The sequence below is a fragment of the Rhincodon typus genome, chromosome 22, assembly GCF_021869965.1.
Source record: "Rhincodon typus isolate 14 chromosome 22, sRhiTyp1.1, whole genome shotgun sequence".
Lineage (NCBI taxonomy): Eukaryota > Metazoa > Chordata > Chondrichthyes > Orectolobiformes > Rhincodontidae > Rhincodon > Rhincodon typus.
The window spans coordinates 30,113,791-30,141,248 of NC_063353.1; the positions used below are offsets into that span (position 1 = coordinate 30,113,791).

The following is a 27,458-nucleotide window of genomic DNA, read 5'->3' on the forward strand; positions in this document are numbered from 1 at the left end:
TTGGAAATACGTAAACCCGACCCAGCACCTGCTCCAGAAGTATGTGATAGCAACTCTGAACAGCGTGATTAGAAAATTATGAAAAAAAACAGAAAGCATAAAAGTTCATAAAGCAGACCCACAGGTCTCTTGTGGCACAGTGGTAATGTCTCTATCTCTGGATCAGGAGGCCAAGTTTAAATCCCATGTGCTCCAGAGGTGTGTGGTAGCATCTCTGAACAGACTGATTAGAAAATAATAAAGCAGACTCAACTTCCAGCTGTTTAAAAAAAAAAGCAGACCCAGTACAAATTGTATCAGAGATGCTAGCACAATGGTGAATGCAGTAAATAATAAGGTGCTGAGGCAGATGGCTTTCCCACATAAAATTGGCACACTAACCAACAAACTAATTTACAACCAATTTATTGAAAAGACTTCAATTACATGAATTAGAAAATACCTCCCCATGGTGGTCAAGGAACTAACCAAAAATAAAAAAAACAGACCCAGGACACTGATTTGGTGATGGGAAGAAATAAAATATTTAGTTGTGTATAAGAGCACTTCTGAATATGGAAATAAAGTAAAACAGACCCAGTCTGCCCCTCTTCCGCAGTTATGTTCATGGCCGGGTGTCCTTGGAGAGGGAGCAAAGAGTGTCCACCATGCTTACAATGTGGTTAGAGAGAGGTGGGCACCAGAGGGAATACAGTACTTTATTACACCTTCCAACTCCAATTTGATGTGGCCCCATTCCACTCTCCTTGTCCATCCCTCATTTTTGGTGTTTGCATTTCCTGTAACGGGTGTGGCATGTAAATATTCAATTTGCTACACAGGTGATTTACTGATGGCAGTTAGTAGTTAAAAAAAAGTCATAGTGATTTGGTGGCAGGAAAACCACTGTTCAGTTGTGTGTTAGCACTTCTAGATATGTAAGAAAAAAAGAAAACAGAAAAACAAGCAGGACCAGGAGTGCCTCTTGTGGCTCAGTGGTAATGTCCCTATCACTGAATTAAGAGGCCCAGGTTCAAATCCCACCTGTTCCAGGGATGAGTCATAACGTTTCTGAACAGATGCATTAGAAAATATCATAAAGCAGAATAGGCTACATAGATGATTTACTAGTGGCAGTTAATAGCTAAAACAAAAAAAAAGTCATGGTGATTTGGTGATGGGAAAAGAATTGTTCATTTGTGTGTGGTAGCACTTCCAGATATTTTTAAAAATGTCCCACATGGGCTCTTGTGGCAATATTAGTGATCCAGCCTTTTAGCCAGAAGGCTTTGGTTCAAGTCCCACCTGCACCGGGGATTAAGTCGGTCTCTGGCTGGGACGAGCCTATGCAATACCATGAGTGGTGACTCTATTTTAGTGTTCAACAGTAATCTATGTTCCTTTCCAGTTGAGCTTCCTGAGTTTTTACAAGCTGGATTGTTGAGCTGTGAAGCTCAAGCTTCTGATCAAATACTGAAGAAAACTAAAATCAAAATGAAGTTAAATCCATTGTTCTTAACTCAAGCTCTATATTATAATAAATATATATAGTAGAATCTTGGAATTTTGTTTTTCTAATCCAAAAGTGCTCATCCTCTTGAGATTCCAACTCAGTCAAATAAAAAGCTTCTTCGTATGTCCTGGTACAAACTTCTACCTTAATGTCCTGATATGAAACTTTTGAGCAAAATTGGCTATTTCATTTGTAGGTTTGTTCAATTTTCTAAGTCTCATCTGTCGGCTAATAGAAGGACGTGCATTCCACCAGCCAGTTTTGTGTTAATACAAGATTACACACAGAAACAAGCCAGGTAACCAGCCCACATTGGTGTTTATGCTTCAAGTGATCCTCCTCCCATCTTTCTTAATCTAAATCTCCTAACCTAACCACCTACTCCCCCTGCCACCAACACCACAACTGCTGTCTAGCTCCCCTTTAAATGCATCTATACTGATTTGTTTCAATCACACCATGTAATCGCAAATGCCACTTTCTTACCAATGAAATTTATCCCGAATGCCTCACTGGGTTTCTTGGGTATCTTATTTTGACAGCCTCGACTTATGCTGTTCCTCACAAGAGGTTGACTTTCACAAAATCTTTTGTAACTTTAAAGACTTGTATGCAATCATACCTTAGCCATTTTATGAATGAGATGAGATCCAATCTGATAGTTATATCCAAGCATTTCTGACATTATCCCTGCAAATCTTTTTAGTGCACTCTCCAATGCCTTTGTATCCTTCCTACAAAATAGAAAACAGAAGAGCATGCAGTAATCCAGGTGTTTTAGCTCAGGTTCAATATGGATTTAGCAAAACTTCCCTATTTTTCAGTTCTATCCATCTAGAAATAAAGACTAGTGCTTTTTGTTTTAAAATTGCTTTGCTAACTAGATTCCTGACTTTTAGTGATTGATGTATTTGTGCTCTCAAATTCCTCTCTTCCTCTACTCCACCTGAGACTTTCCCCCACGAAGTTAAAAGTGACTTTCCTGCCTAAAAATATACTAAATATAATAAAATGAAGAACTGCAGATGCTGAAAAACAAATTGCTGGAGAAACTTCGCAGGAGTGGCAGCATGTGTAGAGAGAAAGCAGAGTTAATGTTTCGAGCCCAGTGACCCTTTTTCAGAACTGAATAATAAATGTAACTTCTACTTAGTATCCTTGTTGCAAAGATCAGGCAAATCTGTATACTGTTGAAAAGTCTTCAACTCACTGATATAAAATTCTAATAGTCTGCATAAGTTTATATTTCAATTCATTCATTTTAAGGAATGAAATGGGAAGTAAATAAAATCCTACCTTAGGAAAATAAACCCTAGACAGCAACAGAAAGCTGGCATCCACCCGAAACATTACCCCACTTTTTCCATAGATGTTTCTGTATAATATAGATAATAGATCACCAGTGCATGCAAATCCTCTAAACTTTTCAAGCTGGGGCAAAGGAAGGGATAATACACAAGAGACTGTTAAGAGATGGGGAAAGAGGAGGGGGCTAGGAAGAGATTTAAAGATGAAGAGGATGAGTAATTTGAGGTCTTGAAGAACCAAACTTGGTTAGAACTTACTTGGTGTGATAAGCAAGTATAACACGATAAGAGTCAGCTGGGACACTCTGGAGAATGGAAGTCATGTCAGAAGAGAATTAGAATTATTAACAATGGTAATCATGAAAGCATGGATGAATATTTCAGGGCAGATGAGCTGAGGTAGGGCAGAGGTGGGTGATGTTATAGATATGGAAGTAGGAAGGCTTTATGATGGAGAGAATATAGTTTCAAAGGGTTAGTTTAGATTAAATAGGACACCAAAAAAAAAGGCAAAGAGAATGGCCAGGAAAAGAAATGCAGTCCCTGACTGGGATATTGGGATCTGAGGCAGGGGCCAAAAATTCAAACCTTTTTTGAGTTCCCCATTTTTATTTGGAGGTAATTATGGTTCTTCAATGACTGGATGCCATACAAGTTGTCAGATAGCAAAGATAGAACAGGATGTCCGCATCTATGGAAGTCGACCTCATGCCATATGTATTACTAAGCATAGCATTTGAATGAAGAAGAGGAGACGGCTAAGGATGCTTCATTAGGGTCACCAAAGCTGATTATGCAGGTGTGAGTGTCAGCAGGTTTTATAAGAATGAAACCAATCTAGATGATGGAGGAGATGTGTTGGTGGGAGAGAGTATGTTTAAGCAGGGAAGTAGTTAAGATTTATCAACGAGTGATAAAACCCAATATCAGTTTCAGAGAATGCCACTGAGGACTGTGGTGCTTTTGGAAGGATGGAAATCGAACTGAAATAGTTAAAATGAAGAGTCATGCAAAAAATAGGAAAAGCAGCCAACTTACATCCTGTGATGATTTATTTATTGGAGGTAAACTTGGAAATGGGCATAAAAATAATGACATTGACAACCAAGGATGTCAAATCTTCATTGTACTAAAAGCTTAACGCATACACACCTATCCAACTTCTATGGCTGAGCTCAAAATATCTCTTAATATCAAGTTACTTAATCAATTAAAACAGTAAAGAAATTCTGCCCAACCTCGAGTGCAAACAAAGACAGAATTCCTGAAAAATACCCATCTTAATGACTCAGAGGATGTCAAACTTGAGCGATTTCAGTAAACAATGATAGCTTCTTACTCCACCTCAGCAGAGGAATAGCTGTATTGATCAATGAACACCATTTCTTCACCCTGGAGAAGACCATTTTAGATGAGTGGCAAATCGAACTTGATAAGGGGTCAGCCCAAGAATTCTGAATGCTCACATGATCAGGCATGGAATCACAATCACGTCTCCAGCTCTCCCAATTACAGATGTAATGAGGCAAGCCAACTCTTCAGGATCATGGCTTTGAATCTAACCTCTCTGTACGCTTCAAGATTGGGAACAGACATCCTTCTATGCCTGTTCTTTTCAGATCCAGAAGGCAGCCCAGAAACATAGCATTTCAAACAGTTAGTAAAGCAAGCCAAAGAGCTTATGCTAAAAGCAAAAACAAAACTGAAGGCAAAATTTAGAAGAAGGCTGTATTCATCTCTCAAAGAGTTGAAGGTTACCTAAACTTTAACAGAAAAAAAAATTGTTTCCCAAAAGACAGTCCCTTGGTGGATGATGATGATAAATTGCCTATCACATGTGGAAACTGACTGAAATTAATACAATGTTTACAGGGGTGACAAGAAAAATGTCACAACTTATCCCTTTGTTATTACAAAACAATACATATAATATTATTGCAAAAAATCTTGTAATTGCCATTCCAAGAGCAGCACAACTTGTGAAAACAAAATAGTTTAATTAGACAGTTACAAGCACCTCAAACAATTGGCTATTATTACAATACCAGAATTATTTTGTCCACAATCTAGTTATTGCAAAGGCAGATGGATAAACCAGCAAGTGGTAGATTTAGGAATGGTGGCACCATAATTAATGTGGAAAACGGGAATGAAACTAGGCAGTTCACTTTCACATCATTGACTGTCTAGTGCACTATTGAAGACTTGACAAATAGAAAATGCAATAAGATGGAACATGCCAGAATAGCATTTGACCACAACATTCTGCTACCTAATAAGTCTTTCATTACACACAGCAATTCAGGAAACATTTAAACTTACATTTCAAGAATGCAATGCTTACATGGATGATTAAAAAAAATACTTCCTATTTACATTGTTAATCCCTGAAAAAGCTACAAAGACCAGTGCAATTTGTTATGCCACTGTCTGATGCTGAGAAATCAACGCCGTTAAAAGACTAAGGTTAACTCTCCTTTTATGCTAAAGTCTGTGGGATTTGCTGTATTGTAAATTGTTTTAAATAAGTTTGATTATGTTCATTTTTTATGTTCACATTTTTATCAATGAATTTATCATTTCTGAATTCTGACATGGCAAAATAGTTTAACATATAAATTTTTTGTGACAAAATAGTAAATCTGCACATAGAAAAGTCACTTTTTCCTTTTTACTCCTTTTTGCCAGCTTCAATACAGGAAAGCACGTAAATATTTTCCTTGGATCTATATCTTACAATGCTGAAGCACAGTAAAGATAGAATAATTAAAAAGTAATATTTTTATAACGTTATGCCAAACTTTCTGCAGGGTCCATTCTTGTATGTATGCTTTCATAAATAAGGAAGGACAATTAAGGGATTTTTGTAATGACTACAAAGCATACTTGAGGACTGGTGACTTGTCTCCTTTAACAATCTGTTTCAGGACTAATCTGAGGGTTATAGGCATGGTTGGATTCAGCAATACAATGATAACTGAGGCAACAAATGTAAAATTTACAGTCTCCTAAAGTAAGTAGACAAGCTCCAAAAAACATGCATTCTCTTAGCCACATTACAGTTTAAGTCCCATTTCTGTATTTTATGGAAAGATATTTTTACAGGAAAATCTACAGATTTTACAAGAATAATGCTTCTTTCCTATTGGATACAATTGTACAGCACTTTGCAATGTCTCAGCTACTTCCTTACTTGATACAGTAACTTCTTGTCCTTATCATTTTGTCATTCAATATTAATACTCATCAGCTAGAACAATTTTCATAAATAGGTACAAAAAATATCCAAACACATGAAAAAAAAAACTAACATTTTTATAATTACTTTCAGTTAGGAAATTTAACATGAGAAGGTCAGGCAACACAAGAAACAAAGCATCAAGACATGTTAAGTGTTTTCAGCAGAGTCAGTTGGCCAACTACCTCTTGCTAAGGACAAAAACTACCCTTCCCAAAAACACAGTGCACAAAAGCAAAATTTCAAACATTAACAGTACTTCAGAGTGAACAATGGTCTGATGTTGGAGTCATCTGATTTACACCCCTGATGTTTGAGAGTTTGCCACTTTGCTGGGTCCACGATGAACACTGGAGTGATTGTTGGTTCCTTGAAGGAAGTTGGTGAATGCTGCTAGGAACAAAGCCATGGGTGTCTGAGGCATTCGGCTGCAGAAGCACGTTTCTCGGGGACCATTTCTAGCATGGGCAGCAAGAAGTCAGTGAACTGTATAGCTTCTTCATGAGGCCATCCATATTTCTCTATTAGAACATCAAATAAGCTCCAAGGTTTCAGCTTTGTAATGTGTCGCAGTTCACCTAAGCACAAAGTAGAAAACAGTAAGTAAAATTCACTTGATACAATGAAGGTCAAAATTAAGGCAAGAACCAATCCTGAAAGCAAAAATGTGTTTGGATTTATAATTCTAACAAGTCTATTGCTTAATGTTTACAACAAAAATGCAGTTTCCATAATCAGATAGGCTTCTATAAACTGAAACCTACAACCTTTACACGTGAAGTGTGCAGAATAGCATGCTACAGATTAAGAAAGAACCCATAATTACATTAGAAAATAACAAAACTTATATTGAATGCACATGAAAGGAAGTAAATAGATGTCATCAACCCAGTTCTTGACATGACTAAAAGGAAACTAATTAGAGTTAAACATAAATGCAGCACTTCCATGCCAAATAATATCACAAAATATTAAAGAATATTACTTACTTGTTCTGTAGCATAGACACACGCTGAGTGTAATCTAACTGGACCTGCTGTGGTGACTTTAATGGCATGACCAAGCTAAAGGCAGGACGGGAAGCCATTGAGTTGGTGCTAAATGAGTTCCCGTCTCTGGCCATCTTGCCAGAAGTAGGCTGTAAGTGGCAAAGGTTACCTGTCGCAATTTGAATATGGAACAGACCGCTCGTGGGCAACTTCTGAACACTACCAGGGATCTTCCTTTCTATATAGGTTTCCCTTCTTCAGGGTGGTCAAAGCCCAGTAAATGCCTAGATGATTTGTAAGTAGGACCCTACCGGCTTGCTCACCTCAAGAGCCAAATGCAACAAAGCAACGCATCAAAGCCATTCTGCAGGACAACAGCAGTCCTGATCAGCTAATTGTTCTTTGTGTATCACATAAATTTGCAAATAAGCCAAAAGTCACTACTTCTGCACCTGAAAATTGCCTGGTTTCTCAAGTTACTATTGAACAACAAAATATGTCAAATTTGAACAGATTAAGGAATTCGTTTCATGTGGCTACTATGCAGTTATATATGCAGCATTTCACTGACAGGATACTACCATCTGTCCAAAAAGATGTTCTGTCTACCATGTAATTAAGTAATGTTGTGTTTGAATTTCAATGCCATTGTGATGCCAGGTACATTGGCCATAAACTCCCACATCAAACATGTTCCTCTTGTTCATAATAGACATAATACAGACCATACCCAACTAGCCCATGCTTGCAAAATCCAAAACAAAAACATCTAACATTAGATGCAATTCTTTAATGGGCAGCACTTGCTAAACAACTGAGTGTGCAACAGCAGTTCAAAAGATCACAGGCAGGGACTGAAGGTCAGGAAGATTGTAAAGGAGCGAGACAGTAAACTTTGTGTTAGAAATGCTGATTTGTAGCTGTACTACAGTGAAGACAACTGAACTACCAGGAGATTACTAAAAAGAAATCAAGAGCAGCTGAATATCTCTGAACTGTTAGAACTTCGGAAGAAATTGTTCCAGGGGCCATAGGCAGCTAAGGGTTTGAATCAGGAAAAGTCTTGGAAGTTGTGGTAGCTCATAAGAAGCCAGGTATCACCAATCGATCAATATACTTAGGGCAGTTTGAAAGCACATTAGCAGTATTTGCTTGATGTAACTGAGCAATATTTGAGTTCAGGGAAAAATACAGGAAAGATGTAGCTTGTTAAAGTTACCTGTTGACAAAAATCTGGTGTTGTGCCAGGGAATAATTATTGGAGTGCAGTTTTCAGAGTCCAGGGAAGTGTGGATAGAGACAGGGAAGGTGACTGCCCAGAACAGGGCAGAGATTGAGTCAGTCCATGACGGAACAACTCTCCACGGAGATTTTCAAGGCCAGTTTGGCAAAAGTAAAGGACTGTAATCCCTTGTGAAGTTTAGTGAGATTTGATGATCCACTGTGTCATTACTGCCTGAAAAATCTGTGGAATTGCATTTGCTATTTGATATGCATTGTAAGGTGTTCAATAATCCATGTGTACCACACATTAATTCTGGATATTAGGAATAAGTTTTAAATTTATTGCAGATTGTATTACCGTTCTAATTTGCACAATATTGTTCTTTGTTCAAAACCATGTTATCTTGTGGCGGTCTTCTCTTAGTAAGACCCCTGGATCATGGTTTTTTTCTACTTTTAGAACTAGGATGAGGAGGAATTTCTTGAGCCAGAGGGTGGTGAATGTACAGAACGCATTGCCACAGAATGCTGTGAAGGCTGGGTTATTGAGTGTATTTCAGACAGCAATAGGTAGGTAGGTTCTTGATTAGTAAGAGGATCAAGGGTTATGTGGAGAAGGCAGGAGAACAGGGTTGAGAAACGTATCAGCCATGATTGAATGGTGAAGAAGATTGGATTGGTCGAATGGCCTAATTCTGCTCCTGTATCTTATGGTCTTAAGCACTTCAAAAGCCCTAGTCTTTTCTTTTTAACCATAACACGATGCATAGAACACAATTAGATATAACAATTGTTCTGTTTTTATTCTTGCTAAGAATCTTCATTTATAGATGCCTTTAGATTATTCTTCCTTGCAAAAGAGGGGTTCTCTTCCACTAATATGATTGGAAGCCAGTATGTGACAAGAGGTAGAAACAACAAATGGAGGCCTGTGTCAATTTGGATCCAAGCCAGCTGGTAAGACAGAAACCAAGACACTTTTTTGTGGATAGGGTTTGATAACTACTCAGACTTTCTATATATTTACTAATCAATCAATTTGTTCAATGATATTATAGCACATCTCTGGAGCAGGTAGTACTTGAACCTAGGCCTTGTGACTCAGAAGCAGCAGGACTAACACAGCACCACAACAGTTTATCTCTGTTTTCCTGTTAATATCTTGAAGCCTTCAATTAGATCAATCCTTTGATAAAACAGGCCTAATTTGTATAATCCTCATAACTGCAGAAGTCCAGGTATCATTCTTGTAAACCTACATTGTACTCCCTCCAAGATCAATATATCCTTCCTAAGGTGTGGTGCCCAGACCTGTTCACAGTACTCCAAGTTTGGTCTAACTACGGCCTTTTTTTATAACTGCATAACTTCAGCATCCTTGTACTCCAGTCCTCTAGATGTAAAGGCCAGCATTCCATTTGGGCCACTACTACTGTGCCACAACAGCACCAAAGGTAAAGAGAACCATAGGCTACTCTCTCATTAGTGAGACATGACTGGTGGTGGTTTAACTAGAGGGTCATCAAACCTCAGATGAGTGGAGACGGACAGTCCTTCATGGTAGCTTGTGGAGAAATTGACCCCATGCTGTTGGCATCATTATGCATCAAAAACCAACCATCCAGCCAACTGAAACTAACCTACCCTTTTAAGCACACTGGACCAAACAGCCTCCTTGTAGTTATGTTAATTAACTGTTGGGTCATGCTGGTACACATGTGAGCAAGTGGGTTTCTTGGCTCAGGAGTTAGGGACTCCACCACTGTGCCATAACAGCACTCGTAAATAGCCCTAGATATTTTCTAATCAAGTTGTTCAGATGGCATCCTGACATAGAGGTAGGTACACCATCACAAGAACCCTTCTCCAAGACCCCTATGTTTTCTAATCAGCCTGTTCAGACATGTAATTAACACCCGTGGAGCAGGTGGAACTTGAACCAAGGCTTCCTGTTTCAGACATAGGGACACAACCATTGTATGGCAAAAGCCTCAGTTAGTTTAATACAACAGAGCTGTCTTGAGTTAAAGCAAAGTACTACAAATTCTGGGGATCTGAAATAAAAACAGAATGTGCTGGAGAAACCAGCTGTTTGGTAGCATAAGGGTATGAGAAAAGGAGTTAACATTTTAAGTCCAAAATGGGATCAGAAATGTTGGCAATATCAGGGTGATGAAACATGAACGGGGTGACGACTTTGAGGAACACCTTTGTCTGGTTCATAAAAATGACCCCGAGCTTCCAGCTGTCTGCCACTTCAACACAACACCGTGTTCCCATGTCAACATTTGTGTCTCAGGACTGTTGCAGTGCTCCAGCAAAGGTCAATGCAAGTTGCAGGAATCACATATCATCTTCCGCCTGCTCACCTTTGAGACTCAACGTTTAGTTTAACGATTTCAGAACGTGAACACCCTCCTTGATGTTTGTTACCAAGCCCTCCTCCCACCATATACTTCTAGATTCTGGTACAGCCAATCAACTTTTTTATTTCTCTCTCTCTCCTATATTGAAAACCAGCATTACCCCTTGCCAACTTTGAATCGCATGGTACAATTTCTGAATCTAAAGAATTTTGGAGAATCATAGCTAGTGCATCAAACTGTCTCTGCAGCTATCTCTTCTAGAACTTAAGGATGTATATCATTAGAGGATGCGAAAGATATTGGTCTTTGATTTTTTTCGTATACTTTTCTCTTTTAATATTAATTATCTTAATTTCTTATTTTTAGCAACTTTGTCTTTGACGATGAATACAGATCCAAAGCTTCTGTTCAATGCCTTTGCCATTTCCTCATTCTCCTCTGTAAACTTTGTCTGGAATTCCATGGCTAGAAAGAACACTTCCAAAACTTTCAAACCATGTTGGAACTTAAGTTGCTGACCTATGTCCATCTGGATTTGTGATCCAGAATAAGGTAAATGTTTCAACTGAAATTGAAAAAGTCCAAATTTTTGCCACAGTTAGTCCAGAAAGTGAATGGGAATACCGACTCTGACACAGCCTTTCGCTATGAATTGTACAGGAGGAAGTGGAGTTCTCATGGACTTGAAAGATGTCCGGCCACCTCACTGTTAAGCTCTGGCTCTGCTTTTAATGATATCAAGGTTGATCCCTTGGATCTTTTAGTTGTGAATGTCATTTGATGGATGCCTTTTGACAGTGTATTTGGTATGACCATGCATCGCTGAAGACCAGATCATCAATCAAAGTTATGCTTTGTCATCGCTCATAGTAATGCAGCATCATTTTGTCAGTCAGGGTGCATTCAGGCCATACTTCTTGGCAAAATGTCTAAACCCGGATACATTCAGCACCAGTCACTGAGGCAGTTTCATTTCTTGAAGTATCTTTGCAAAAGAATTCTGATAGCAGAGAAGAAAGCTTCCACCTGAGACTAGGGTCAAGTTATGATCTGTAACGGGCTGTACTGTGGTCCTGGACAAAGTAACTGCTGCATTTGAACATTAGAAATAGGTGCAGGAGTAAGACATTTGGCTCTCAAGCTTGCCCTACCTTCTATATGATCATAGCTGCTCTGTCCCAGGCCTCAACTCCTTTTTTGTGGCAGCTCTTTCCTTGATATTTCAAAAATCTACTTTCTTTCTAAATACTTTAAGTTATCTTGCCTCCACAACTTTCTGGGGTAGACAATTCCAGACATTCACTTCCCTCAGAAAAAAATCCTTTGCTTCTCAGTTTTAAATGAATGTCCCCTTATTCTGTAACTATGTCCCCTAGTTTGAGATTCTCTCACTATTGGAAACATCTTATGAACATTTACGATGTCAAGCCCCCTTGAAATTTTCATTGTCTCGATAAGGTCACCCTCATTCTTCTAAATGTTAATGAATAAAGGCCTAACCTGTTTATCTGTTCTTGATAAGTCAACCCCTTCATCCCAGGAATTAGTCTAATGAATCTCTTTTGAACTGCCTCCAATGCAGGAAACAATTACTTGAATACAAAGGTGCAAAACTATACACAGTACTATGGCGGTGCAGCCTCACCAACAAGGTTTACAGTTGTAACAAGACTTCCATATTTTTAAACTCCAAACACCTTGCAATAAAAGTCAAAAGTTTCATTTGCCTCAATTAGTGCATGTTAACTTTTTGTATTTCATGCACAAGAGCACCCAGATCCCTCTCTCCATTTAGATAACAGTCTGCCTTTTAATTCTTCCTACCAAAATGCAATACCTCAACCTTTCCTTTATTAAACTCCTTGCCAAGTTTATACCCACTTACTCAACCAAGGACGATCAAGGAGCTGCAAGTCCTGGCAAGTCAGAAGGATCACTTCAGCAAACATCGTGGACAGGAACCATTGAACTGCCTTCCCAGCTTTTCCCTCTGCCCATACCCATTCATTTTGCGTCTGTGTATCTATAAGTGTGCGTGCACATATTGGAGGAATTTATATGGGGGTAGAGTTTTAACTAGTAGTTATATGTTGACAGTTCATGTTAATTTACCTGTAGCTAGAATCCATTTATTTATTAATGGATAGTAATTCCAGTTAAGTACAGATGGTCAACCTGGGTCTGAAAGATAAGCAAATTGGGGAATTTTGTGTACTTTCATAAAATCTTTAACTTTTGCAATCACTCTGGCAATAATGGGGTTAACTTCCAGCGCACTATTTCAGTGAGACATAAAACATCGATCATAAATCGTCAAACAGTCAAAGCACATCAAAGGAATCCTGAATCATTGGGCCCTCAAAGGCATTTTGGTGATCTCAGAAATCAAGAGGGTGATCAAGGGCACACAGTCTGTTTTCACTTGTGAAACGCTGAAGTGGAAGTTGGACTGCTATACAGTGGAAATATCTGGAGAGTTTTGCAATTTGATTTTCAAGTTCTACATATGTTTATCTGTGCCAGACAATGTTGCTTTTTGAAACAGAGAGAGACAATTTGAGACTGAGCAGCACCAAGTGACCTTTGGGTTAAGGAAACTCTACCTGATGATCAAGCTGCAATGTTTAAAAAACTGTAAGACAGGGCAGCAGGAAGGAACAAAAAGCATTCAGAGCCTGAAAACCGAAAACATTCATCCCTTCCCTTCTCCCTCCACTTCCATATGGGAAAAAGGTAGAAAAACAAGAAAGCTCAAAAGAATTCTCACAAGACCTAGGTCACCTGGATCATTATCAAAGAGAAGAACAACTTTATGGGCAACAGCATGTCAAAAATGAAAAGGAATTGCAGAGACAATTTAACCCACTCTTGAAATCCAGAATTTTGATCTTAAGAATTTTGTTTACTTTTTTAATTCTTATTCTTACATGTCTGTGTTTTGTCTGTCTTAACTTGTGAATGAATGTGAATTTGAAAGGGTACAGTTTAAATTGCATAATAGATTACAAATCTTTTTATTTATCAAAATCTTTTTATTTAAGTGGTTTACAACAAATAAAGTTATGTGCTGTGAATGACAAATCCTTTTGTGAATTACTATTGTTTGGAATAGAAGTCAGTCAGGCAAATTAGTCACCTTGGTGACCTCTTTGGGATTTTATATATTTTTGGATGGTTTGTGGAACAATGGAGTATGATTATGCACTCTTCCCAGTTCAGTAATATACACTTGATAGCACAATCCTATCTGATATCTGGAAAATTTGTTCTAGGCTGAAGTGACAGCCAAGGCCCCAATTTTTGATTGGTGGATCTCTACTCTGTTACTGTCAAGGACCAAAATGCAAAGCACATTAATTGTCTTATGCTGTCTCTTTGGATTTGGATAAGTACTGTCATGACGATAACAAGTAATTTGAATGGGCCAGAACTTCTGCAGACATAATTTTCTGTTTAAACACTTGGAATGCTCCATCTTGTTCAGCACCCCAGTGCCACTATTGGTTCTAAGATGAGAAATTCCTTGAAGATTCAGTAGTGAAAGCGAGATTGGAAATGAATTTACCCCATTTGGTTTACCATACAGAGAAATCTTCAAAGGTCTAAAAAAACTCTTGGGGCCGTGGAATGTTGGTTGAAAGGCTTTGCCTTCTGTGGGTCAAGACGGCATCTTTTTTTCAAGATATAAACCAGAAATTTGATTGAACCTTTTGAAAACTCACATTTGTTATCCAATGTAGGATCTGCTTTCTGCAAAGACTTGAAATTGTTGCTGACTCTTAGCATGCTTTTCCTTTGTAGTCCTATGGTTCAATATGTCCGTTCCTATGGCAGATGACCCCTTCTTCCCTTCAAGAATTGTGGTCATAATGCATTAAAATATTTCATTTTGAACAGGAGTCAGTTGAAAAAGTAATGACCAACAAGGTTGATAAATGTGGTTAGCAGTCTAGATTGCTGATCTAGCAGGATTTGCTAGATGCAACTATTGGCATCAAGCTTGATTAAAATGTATACTATTGGTGACATTTTTTGAGCTTTTCCTGTCAAGATATATGGGGTGCACCTTTGGACTGCTTCATCAAGTTGTGTTAAGTTGGTGCAGTGATAAAGTTGGCCATTTTGTTTCAGAATTGTAACCAGGCCAAAACACCGTGCAATGAGTTTCTTAACAGAAGGAATAGCCCCACTTTGTAGCATCCTATCTAATTCCTGCTTGACTTTGTCCAATTGGTGTGGGATTCTTCTGGCGGAAGCAGGGTAGAAGACAGGCAGGCAAATTTAGTCTCGTGGAGCATTATTATATTTCCACTATAAACCCACTGACTCCCACAGCTACTTGGACTATAATCCTCACACCCTGCTTCCTGTAAAGACTCCATTCTATTCTCTCAGTTCCTCCGTCTCTGTCACATATGTTCAGATGAGGCCAACTTTGACAAGGGAGCCTCCAAAACGTCCACCTTCTTCCTCAACCGACGATTCCCTAGCACTGTTGTCAACAGGGCCCTCAACCGGGTCCAACCCATCTTCCGCACTTCTGCCCTCACCCCTTATCTTCCTTCCCGCAACAGCACATGGGTTCCCCTTGTCCTTACCTACCATCCCACCAGCATCCACATCCAGATGATCATCAGACACCATTTCCGCCACCTCCAGTGACTTGCCACCATCAGACACATATTCCCCTCCTCTCCCTTGGCTGCCTTCTGCAGGGACCGTTTCCTCCAGGATACCCTGGTCCACACTTCCTTCACCCCCAACACCTCCCCACAGCCCTATGGCACCTTTCCCTCTAACTGGCGAAGGTGCAACACTTGCCCATTTACCTCTTCCCTCCCCAGTATCCAAGGGCCCAAAAATCCCTTCCAGGTGAAGCAACACTTCACCTGCACTTCCCAGAATCTAGTCTACTGCATTTGCTGTTCACAATGTGGTCTCCTCGACATTGGAGAAACAAAGCATAGACTGGGTGACTGCTTCGCAGAACATCTACATTCTGCTCGAATAAAAGACCCTGAGCTACCTGTTGCCTGCCACTTCAACACATCACTCTGTTCCCTGGTCAACATCTCTGTCTCTGGCTTGCAGCAGTGTTCCAGCGAAGCTCGCACAAGCTGGAAGAACAACACCTAATTTTCCATTTGGGGACCCTGCTGCCCTCCAGACTCAATATCGAGTTCAATAATTTTAGGGTCTAAACTCTCCCATGTCCTAGCCCCCTCACCTCACACACCAGGCCTTGTTATCACAAAGCCTGCCATTATACACCACCTGTTGTTAGTCACGAACAGTAACCATTAACAACTATTCCCCCCTCTAGCCAGATCGTAATCAACTCCTTTGTCTGTCCAACTGTTCTTCTCTCTTTAAGCTCTATCCTATCGTTTACTCCCTACCTCACTCCCCTCCCTATTTTCTGCATATAAACTGACGTTTTCACAGCTACTATCAGTTCTGAGGAAGGGTCACTGGACCCAAAACGTTAACTCTGATTTTTTCTTCACAGATGCTGCCAGACCTGCTGAGTTTTTCCAGCAACTTCTGTTTTTGTTCCTGATTTACAGCATCTGCAGTTCTTTTGGTTTTTATTATTCTGAGGTATTTGGTTTTAAAGCTTACCCAACTTTCAAAAAAGTGTCAGGGATTCTTGCCAAAAAGTGACCCTACTTTTTTTGTTTAGAGATTTGATACATGCACTGCTAAAGGATTAATTGGACATATGCTCACTTATTCAGGATAAAGATTCTCCGCTAGGGTACCATGTAGGGGATTTGATTGATTCATTGCCCAATGTGGTTAAGAAATGCTTTGAGCTGACTCTTTAACTTCAAAAAGAGGAGTTGTTGATTGTTTGCAAACTAATGTTCGTTATCTGACGATTCACTGAAGCCAGTACAAAAGGTCTGCCATCATTAGAACAGCTGATCCTGAATCCAGTTTAAATTCAATATCAAAACCTCTGACTTGTAATGGGACCAACCAGAATTCTGATCTGTATTCTGATGTCTCACCTATTCAATAGTATCTAGTTGACCTGCAAACCAGTAGTGTCAATATTACTTCCTTGTTGCTCAAGGATCAATAGTTTTGCATTTAAAAGGCAATCTTACACTGCAAAGGGTTGATGGTGACCAATTCTGGCACAGTGAAAGCATTGTGTCCCCTGTTAGGCAATTCTGTCGCTTGCATGCACAATGCCAGCATTTGAAAATGTTGATTCTCACCTTTTCCTTGAATTTAGAAGCTGTCGTTTGATAGGATAGATATCCCTGGACCTAGCCAACTAGCAAGCTTAGATTGAGCCTCAGTGATGTGGGGAAACACATTTCGGTTTCATTCCCTTTACTTAGTCTGTTTTGTACATTGAACTGCCTATTTCCCTTCACCAGACTCGACCCTCTCCCCTGTTAATTTAAAGTCCTGTCCACCGCATTAGTTATATGATCAGATAGGACACTGGTCATAGCCTGTGGAGCCCTTTCCACAGAATACTGATGCTAGTGTTTCATGAATCAAAACCCTTTCTTCCCAAATCACTCTTACAGCCAAGTGAGGAGCTAAAAATAAAAAAAAAAGACAAACCTATTTAACAGCTGTGAAACTTAATAAACTGAAAACGAACCTCAAGGGGCTAAAGGCAAACTTCAAAGGTAGGTTGGTTTCAGCTCATGATTAAAAGTAATATGGCTTTGTTACAGAGATAGTAAGAACTGCTGATACTGGGGTCAGAGATAACACAGTGTGGAGCTGGAGGAACACAGCAGGCCAGGCAGCATCAGAGGAGCAGGGAAAGCTGACGTTTCGGGTCGGGACCCTGTTTCAGAAATGGGGGGAGGGGGAAGAGAGCTCTGAAATAGAGAAGAGGGGTGGGGCTGGGGAAGATAGGTGGAATGGTGATAGGTGAATGTAGGAGGGAGTGGTGGGGATTGGTCAGTGAGGTAGGAGGGGTGGATAGGTGGGAGAGAAGACGGACAGGTCAAGGAGGCGGGGATGAGAGGGAGGGTTAGTCATGGGATGAGGCCGGGGGTGAGGAGATTTTGAAACTAGTAAATTCCACATTGAGACCATTGGGTTGCCGGCTTCCAAGGCGGAATATGAGGTGCTGCTCCTCCAGTTTCCGGGTGGCGTCGTTGTGACACTGGAGGAGGCCCAGGATGGACATGTTGTCCAGGGAGTGGGAGGGACAGTTGAAGTGGTTCGTGACTGAAAGCAGTTGTTGTTTGTTGCGAACCGAGTGCAGGTGCTGTACAAAGCAGTCTCCGAGCCTCCGCTTGGTCTCACCGATGTTGAGGAGGCCACATCGGGAGCAGCGGATGCAACAGACCATATCAGCGGATGTGCAGGTGAACATCTGTTTGATGTGGAAGGTTTTTTGAGGTGAGGGGGGAGGTGTAGCACTTCCTGCGGTTGCAGGGAAAGGTGCCGATAGTGGGGCTATTGCGGAGTGTGGAGTAGACGAGGGAGTTGCGAAGAGAGAGAGGTCTCTCCAGAAGGCCGATAAGGGTGGGGAGGTAAATATATCCTTGGTTGTGGGCTCAGATTGCAAGTGGCAGAAGTGGCAGAGAATGATATGTTGAATACAGAGGTTAGTGGGGTAATATGTGAGGACAAAGGAGATTCTGACTTTGTTTTTGTTGGGGGGAGGCGATGTGAGGGCAGAAGTGCGGGAAACGCAAGACATGCAGCCGAGAGCATTTTCGACCATCAAAGTGGGGGGGGAGGTTGCGGCCCTTGAAATATGACGACATCTGGGATTTTCGGGAGTGAAACGCCCCATCTTGGGAGCAGACACGGTGGAGGCGGAGGAATTGGGAGTAGGGGATCGCATTCTTGCAGCAAGGTGGGTGAGAGGAGGTGTAGTCTAGGTAGCTGTGGGAATCAGTGGGCTTGAAATAGATATCAGTTTCAAGGTGGTCATCAGAGATGGAGACAGGGAGGTCCTCTTTTTATTTCAGAGCTCCCTTCCCCCTCCCCCATTTCTGAAAAAGGGTCCCGACCCGAAAGGTGGCTTTGTTACAATTGTGATTTGCCATTAGACCCCTGATAACCTAATGAGTAAATCAAGGTGGAATTGGGACAAAGTGGTCTAAGATTCTAGTGTAAAGAGGCAATACTGCAGTTATAAATGAGGCCATGTGCTGCATTTTTGCCACTAACCAGATCCATCTGAGTTATTAAAAAATATTGCACCATCGCAAATATAAATTCTGCCTAAATCATTGCGGATAGCCATTTATTTCCGGAATGTATTACTTATGCCTGACTTACATTTCAAAACCTGCAAAAAGGAATTGATACACTACAGAAACTGAAAAGTAGTACAATAACCAGTGTGTTTCCTCAACTATTCTGTGAATCTCAAAGAAATGTAGAGGCATTCAGCATTTCAAATAGCATCCATCAGCTTTTTGACAGACACTTTTGACTTCTACAGGTATCATTCATCCTTAAGTGCAGCAGCAGGTAACCTATTCAATTATTAAAACGTGGCAAGAACATTTTTATATGCTCCCTAAGAAAATCACCTCTGAACATTTAATATAGTTGAGTCAGTGCTTCAGAACTATTGTTACCTTTTTTGGTGAAAAACTCCTTGGAATATTTCCCAGACATTGCGAACTTTCGAGGGATTTTCCCCAGCAGTTCAATGATCAAAGCTATGTGATCTGTATTGAAGAATATTGCCAGCAAAACAAAAACAGTTTAATCAGTACAATGCATGCATCATGTGATACAAGTCCTGGTACAGACAAGAGTGTCTCATCCTTGGCACTGAAATAGCCTCATATCATCTTAGGCTTCTTTGAACATTAAATCTTTATCACAATTGATACTTTGATCTTTTGGGCTTATTTCAGCATTTCAAGAAGTTGATGAGTACTTTGATTAAGAAGTTAATTAAGTTCAAAAGAACATAGCAAGATTCTTCTCTAAAAATTTAGGCTGGTGTTAATGGTTACTAAGCATCTGTCAGCAGGATTTTTTTTGGTTTAGCTGTTTATATTATAATGTATTTACTGGAATTTACAATTTAAACCTGATCACAACCTAGGAAATACACTCCCAGCATCATATCAGTGTTAATCTGCATTATATTTGTTTGAAAAATTATATTCTGTTGGTTATATCAAACATTAGCTCCAGCTAAAAGTCTGAACAAAAGTATCATACTTCAGTTGCCATGGAAACCTCTGTCCACTTCTGTCTGTGTTACAGGACCTTTCAAAGAGAAGAGGTACTACCTCTGCGATTGAAGAATTCCCGAGAATATTTCCCAGAAAGAGCAAAGTGTCTTGGGATATTGCCTAGCAGCTCTATGATGTGTGCTATGTGGTCTATGGGGAAGAGAAAAAGGATATAGGAGTGGGTAAGGGCAGGGAAGAAAAAGGGTGGGGCATAAAAAGAGGAAAAGAAACTGGAATTAGTAAAATTGGAAAACAGATTCAAACCACCCACGTTTGCAGCAATCCCAGGCAGAAGATTTTAGATTAAATCAGGTCTAAAGCATCACAACCTGCAGGAAGACTGAGAAGACATTGAGCCTGTGGATCTACTACAAGGGAGTGCTACAAGCAAACAGATTTGGAAATGAAAAGGTTGGAGTACAGATGAGAGCATGAATATCAGCAATGAAATTAATGGTCAAACATTCAAAGTTTAAAAGAAAATAGTGCTAAATTACTTGAACAAAACGTCAAGAGATGTTACAATACTAGAAGTATCAGAAGCAATTAAGGACTGTGTAAATATTTTCAAAAGTAATGTGCAAATGCACCTTGAATGAAGGGAAAATACGTGCTTTAACAAACATCAAAGTAAGGTTTTCAGAAAAATGTCTGACAATGTATGGGTTTAGGAAAAAAAATTCTATTTTGCATACTTGTTTTCCTTATTATTTCAAGGAAAAAGTAAATTACTTCCATCTGAAAAGTCTTTAACCATTGTTGGAATTTTTACAACATTATATTTTTCTTACATGCACCGATTTATAGTGGACATAAATCTCAGCATACATCATTTTGTCTAATGATATTAGCATAACTTCTATTCTGTTCTGTTCTACCCTTTGTGCTCATCTAGCTTTCTTTTAAATGAATCCATGCAGCCCATCGTGACTACTCCTTGTGTTGACAAGTTCCACGTTCTAACCACTATCCAGATAAAGATACTTCACCCGTATTTCTTGTATTTTTTAAAACTATTTAGGGTCCTAATTTTAGTCTTCATTCTCATGTTGAAGCATCCTCTCTATATGTATCCTATCAGAACTTTTCATCACCTTAAAGAGGTCTACTTCAGCCTCTCTTTCAAAGAAAAAATGATCCTAGCCTGTTCAATTTTTCCTGATGGGTATAACCCCTCTGTTTTTCAAACATCCTTGTGAATCCTTTCTGTATTTTTTCAATGGTTTTATATCCATTTTATAATATGGAAATCAGACTGTGCATTATACACAGTTGCATGATCTAACTAAGGTTCTATACAAGTATGGCATGGATTCTCTGCATTTCAATTATATCCCTCTGAATATTGTATTACTTTTAAAAATTGTCTCATCTACCTACGCTTTTATTGTGATGATTTGGGCACCTCTTCTCCATTTAAACTCTAATTTTCCAGGGTGCATGTGGTCTCCATATTTTTCCTAACAAAATGCACAAATTAACAGCTATTTATGTTAAAATTAATTTTGCCATTGACATCCCATTTCTGAAAGTTTAATGTTTCTTCCATCTTGTTACAACTTCCCTCACCATTAACTATCCCTTTAATTGGGAGTCAGGCACAAATATTGGTGAACAGCAGTGGACCACTACCAATCCATGTGAAAAATCACTTCTCACCTGCCAGTCTCAGTAACAGCCATTGATTGCTATCTCTGTTTTGTTTTGTACTCAGTTTGCTACTGATTCACTGCATTTTAGTACATAAAAGAGAATCCTATTTTAGATATAGACGACTTGGTTCAATTGAATCTCTTGAAGAGTGTTGGGGCATTCTTAAGACAGAAATCAGGAAGACAAAGAGGGGATATGAGATAGCATTGGCAGATAAGGTTAAGGATAATCGAAGGAGATTCTACAAATATATTAAGAGCAAGAAGATAACTAGAGAGAGGGCAGGGTCTCTTAAAGTTCAAGGAGGTCATCTTTATGTTGAATTCTAGGATATGGGAGATACTAAATGAATATTTCGTGTCAGATTTTACTGTGGAGAAAGAAATGGAGTGTAGAGAATGCAGAGAAATAAACTTTGATGCGTTAAAAACAATTCACATTACAGAAGAGGAAATTCAGGAAATCTTAAAGAATATAAAGGTGAATAAATCTCCAGGACCTGATCTAATGTATCCCAGAATGTTGCGGGAAGTAAGGGAGGAAATTAGGACACCCTTTGCAGAAATATTTGCATCATCTATAACTGCAAGTGAGGTGCCTGATGACTGGAAGGTGGCTAATGTTTAAGAAAGGTCGTAAGGAGAAACCAGGGAACTGTAGACCTGTGAGTCTGACTTTGGTTGTGGGTAAATTGTTGTAGGCGATTATAAAAGATAGGATTTATGGACATTTAAGAGAGTAAAAATTTGATTAGGGATGGTCAGCATGGTTTTGTGCAAGAAAAATAGTGTCTTACAAACTTCATTGAGTTTTTGGAGGAAGTTACCAAAAAGATTGATGATGGCAGAGCAGCAGACATTGTTTAGTTGGATTTTAGTGAAGCCTTTTACAAGGATCCGCATGGTAGACCAATTAGTAAAGTTAGGTCACATGGGATTCAGGGTGAGCTTGCCAACTGGATCATAATTGGCTTAATGGCAGGAGACAGAGAATAATGGTGGAGGGTTGCTTTTTGGACGGGAGGTCTGTGATCAGGGGTGTTCCACACAGACTGGTTCTGGGTCCTCTTTTGTTTGTCATTTATATAAATGATTTGCATGAGAATATAGAGGGCATGGTTAGCAAGTTTGTAGACGACACCAAAATTGGTAGCATAGTAGACAGTGAAGGAAGTTTTCTAAGATTACAAAGGGATCTTGATCAAATGGTCAATGGGCTGAAAAATGGCAGATGGAGTTCAAGCTGGATAAATGTGAGATGTTGCATTTTGGTGCAACAAACAAGGGTAGGGCTGTCAGTAATTTTGTTGAACAGAGGGACCTAAGGGTACATGTACATAATCCTTTGAAGTCTGCATCACACACGGACAGGATGGTTAAAAAGGTATCCGGCACACTTGCCTTCATTGCTTAATCCTTTGAGTATAGGAGTTGGGAAGTCATGTTGAAGTTGTACAGGACTTTGGTGAGGCCTCTTCTGGAATACTGTGTCCAGTTCTGGTCGCCCAGTTATAGGAAGGATATTATCAAGCTGGAGAGGGTTCAGAAGAGATATACCAGTATGTTGCCAGGTATGGAAGGTTTGAGTTATAAAGAAAGGCTGGATAGGCTGGGACTTTTTTCACTGAGCATAGGAGGTTGCGAGGCAACCTGATAGAAGTTTATACAATAATGAGGAGGTATAGACAGAATTAATGGTAGTTGTCTTTTCCGTAAAATGGGGGATTTCAAGACTAGGGGGCACAATTTTAAGGTGAGAGGAGAGAGATTTAAAAAAGACATGAGAGACAATTTTTTTACACAGCGACTAGTCAGTGTGTGGAATGAACTTCCTGAGGAAGTGGTTGATGCAGGTACAATTACAACGTTTAAAAGACTTTTGGATAAGTACATGAAAAGAAAAGGTTTGGAAGGATATGGGCCAGGAGCAGGCAGGTGGGACTAGTTTAGTTTGGAATTATGTTCAGCATGGACTGGTTGGACCAAAGAGTCTGTTTCCGTGCTGGATGGTTCTATGACTCTATGTGACAACAATAAATCAAAATCACATTCTAGGTTCTTTTTAAATATAACTTTGGGAGTTAAAAATTCCAAATGTTTTATTTGAATAAAATTAAGGTAACTGGTCTTTAGCTCCACAAATTTGTTCTATCCCCCTTTTAAAATCAGCTCACTGCCAATCCACAGAGCTTCTACCATCTCTTACAAGAGCCTCTGCTACCCCAATAGGCTTAGAATAAAGCCTCATACATATCTGGTTGGGGAAGCCCACTGAGCTCAAATAACAACTGCATGGCTCGAAACTCCTACATGCTAAGGAGTTCCCCTCCTATATCTACAAGCACTGGAAGACAGAGGGTTTATTTTGTTTGTGAAAATTGAACCAGTTTTCTTTCTCTTTTTGCATGTTGAAAAATGCAAAACTTTTAAAAATCAGCATGTGCTCTTCTTGCTACACCAAAGAAATATTTCTTTCCACAATTTCCTTGCCATTTTATTCCTCAGACTGTAAAGTGTTGAATTTAATGCATATTAAATTTCTACTCTTTGAAAGTTAATATCCGTACAGATTAATACTAATTCAAAGGAGCATCCTTTCACCAAGCACAATTCGTCACCAATTAACCAAACTATAAATTCAAGGCTGCTTTGGTTGCAGCTACTTTATCATAGATTATATCAATGAATTTGAATCAGGATGTAAAAATGCAACATTTTAAAAGTTAAAGCTACTATCAATTGAGGGAGTATTCAATACAATGATATAATACTATTATCAACATCAATTACCAGGACACGATTATTAACTTTAATACATGTTTTGAACTCGTGGATAAAGAATAAGCAGATGCAGTAGCAAAAAAAAATGTGAAGGCATGAATTTAAAAAACTATGAAGTTTTATTTGGTGTTGAAATTATCTTTTCAATGTCAGGTTTTAAATCACACTATTAAAGTTTAATATGAACTTCTCAAATATGCAATTATACTTACCTTCATCCCTGGAATAGTCTTCACCAGAATGAGGTTCAAATAAATAATCTCCAGTTGCAAGTTCAAAGGCCTTTTGGAAGTATAAAATAAAGATTCAATAAAGCACTTCTCCCCATAGTCCATTCAGTTAAGAACACATTTATCTGCCCTCAATCAGAAGAACTTAAAAACTTAACAGTTCGCTTTGTTTTAAGTGCTCATTTTCCTCAACTGTATTGTCTACTTGGTAGCATTCTGTAAAAGTCTTATTTGAGCATTCATGTTACGACACACTCCTATATGAGATTTACAAAACCTCTATTTAGCATGAAAGCTCATCACAAAGAAGCAGCTTCACAATCAGAGCTGCAATCTACATTACATTTCTGATGTTGAGCCACTGGTACCTTCCTTATCTAGCTTTGGTTCCCAGCACCTTCACAATTCAACATTGTCGAAGTAAGTAATTTCCCTTCCCAATGGCATTGTGGGCCAACCCACAGCAGTTCGACTGTCGTGGTTCAAGAAGGCAACTCACTACCACCTTGTCAAGAGCAACTATGGATGGGCAATAAGTGCTGGGCAGCCAGCAATGCCCACATCCCACAAATGATTTTTAAAAAAAGGTGGGAAGAAGAGGATCCTAAGAGGTAAACGTATAGAATGATGCTTATGTTCTAATATATACTCAGAATTAGGAGAACGCTACCTCAATAAGGAAGTCCACCATCTTTAAGTACTTTTTTTGTTGTTTAAAAAATTATTATATTTCTAATTAATTACCTCTTTACTTCTTACAGAGTGGGACAGAAAGGAAAATACAAAATCAGAAATTGTTAGCAAAACCCAGCAGGTCTGGCAGCATCTGTGGAGAGAAAGCAGAGTTAACGTTTCTGGTTCAGGGACCCTTCTCTAGAATGTTTTCAGAGGAACTAGAATGTTAACTTAGCTTTCTCTCCACAGATGCCGCCAGACCTGCTGAATTTTGAGCAATTTCGGATTTCCAGCATCCCCAGTTCTCTGGGTTTTTATGTTTTTACACAGGAAGATGATTTCTTTAAAATTAATCAATACAAAATAGATATATCAAATAAGGTAGATTCAAAAGAAGTCCATCCTATTGGGTCATTTGACCAGGAAGGCCTACCTAGAAAGTGGCCCATAATCTGCTGTAATGGTGTATCTAATAGTGTCTGTCATTAGTTAGACTTAACCTTGAATATTTATGTTTTTAAATTTTTTGTAAGGCAAGTAGATGAATTTGAGCTGATAACTGTGCAGAAAGGGAAACTTGCTCTGGGACCTGAGCGAGCAGGGCAAGCAACCGTGTAGCTCCTTACTAATCAGATTGAACAACTGGGAATTCAGTAGAGCAAGGACACAGAAGAAGTTCAAGTCAAAAGGTGTAAATTCAATGTTAAAAGTTGGATACAGTAAGAGAAGAATAGAAAAATTGGATTGAGCAAGAGAACAAAAGACAAAGGCAAGGTTATCAAAAAGATAAAATTATAATTTTGCACCATCCAACAACAATTAAAAGGCAATGAAACTCGACACTTACAGTCACTTATTTTAGCATCGGAGAGGACGACTACCAGTAATTAATAATTAAAATAGTGCTAACAGACAGAACTTCGGCTTTGTCTGGTTAATTTAGTTTATATCCAGCATGAAAACTTCAAGCAGTAAAAATGCATTTCACTGATGATGCAGGTCAGTGGGATGCCATTTTCACAAAGGGAGAAGTGGAGCACCAAGTCACAATTTTTAATTTTCATGTTAAACCTCACATTTGCTCAAACCTGACATTTCTGGGGCTTTGACAATTAATATGACGGAGGTCGTCAGCCACACAATATTACTTTAAAAGAAAACTGTGCGCCAAAACATTCAGAAGGATACTCTCTAATTTAATATGGTTGATGTGTACACGGATCACTATAACGTCTACTTCTTAAAAAGTAACCAAAAAACCCAACCAATACATTGCAAATTTTTTACACCAAAAGAGGCAATCATTATGACAAATAAGTAGTTTCAGTCTCAAAATATGTAGACTTTCTCGTGTTTAGAAATGAAGTATGTATGAAACTGGAATCATTATAAATTTCATTGCTCATGGTCTGAGCGATACTCTCAATGTAATTCCTCTAATGCTTTTGAAAATCAAGATCATCTGAAAAAGGTTCACAAAGTATCTAGTAAGTTATTACAATGATCATTTAGTTTATTACAGTACCAAGTTAAAAAGATGGAAATGGCACAGACTAAACATTTAGGATATTCAAGCCGTTGACACAAATTACAAACCCATCGACTCCCACAGTTACCTTGCTGATACATTCTCATGCCCTGCTTCTGTAAGGGCATCATTTCATTCTCCCAGTTTCTCTGTCTCCGTCACATCTGCACTAACGATGCCACTTTCCACAGAGGTCTTGAGACATGTCCACCTTTTTCTTAACCGAAGATTCACCGCCACCGTCGTCAATAGGGTCTTGAGCTGACCCATTTCCTGCACTTCTGCCTTTACTCCTTGCCTTCCCTCCCACAACAACAACATGGTCCCACTTGTCCTCACTTTCCACACCACCAGCCTGCATATCCAAAGGATCATACGCAACCAATTCTGGCACCTCCAGCAGCAAAGCCACCATTAGTCACATTTTCTTCCCCTGTTGTCAGCATTCATCAGGGATCATCCCTCCAGGACACTCTCATCCACTCCTCCTCCACTCCTAAGACATCCTCACAACTCTACATCATCTTCCCATGCAATCACTTGTCGGTTTAACTCTTCCTTCCTCACTATCCAAGGCCTCAAACACAACTTCTAAATGAAGCAGGGATTTACCCACACCTCATTCAATCTAATCTAGTGTGCATTCACACTCACATATGGTCTCTACACTGAACAGGCAAAATGCAGACTGGGTAACCATCTTGTGGAACACCTCTGCTCGATCTATAAAAATGATCCCGAAGCTTCCAGTTGCCTGCCACTTCAACCATACTCCCATGCCAACATTT

At 39.3% G+C, this 27,458-nt stretch overlaps 1 protein-coding gene across 5 annotated transcripts in view; it reads right to left on the reverse strand.

Moving 5' to 3' along the window:
• Positions 1-3,838: 3,838 nt before the first annotated feature.
• Positions 3,839-27,458, reverse strand: part of LOC109916979 (SRSF protein kinase 2-like) — a 185,115-nt gene continuing 161,495 nt past the window's right edge. For 3 of the 5 annotated variants that reach the window (XM_048610172.1, XM_048610174.1, XM_048610173.1), the window contains 3 exons: positions 24,450-24,519; positions 19,193-19,285; positions 3,839-6,615 (listed from right to left, as the gene is read on the reverse strand). In XM_048610172.1, coding sequence (XP_048466129.1) covers positions 6,431-6,615; positions 19,193-19,285; positions 24,450-24,519 — 348 coding nt within the window. In that variant the 3' untranslated portion in view covers positions 3,839-6,430. Of the gene's footprint in view, positions 6,616-19,192; positions 19,286-19,790; positions 19,955-24,449; positions 24,520-27,458 lie in introns of those variants that run through there. The other 2 variants (XM_048610175.1, XR_007264453.1) reach the window with 2 other exon arrangements.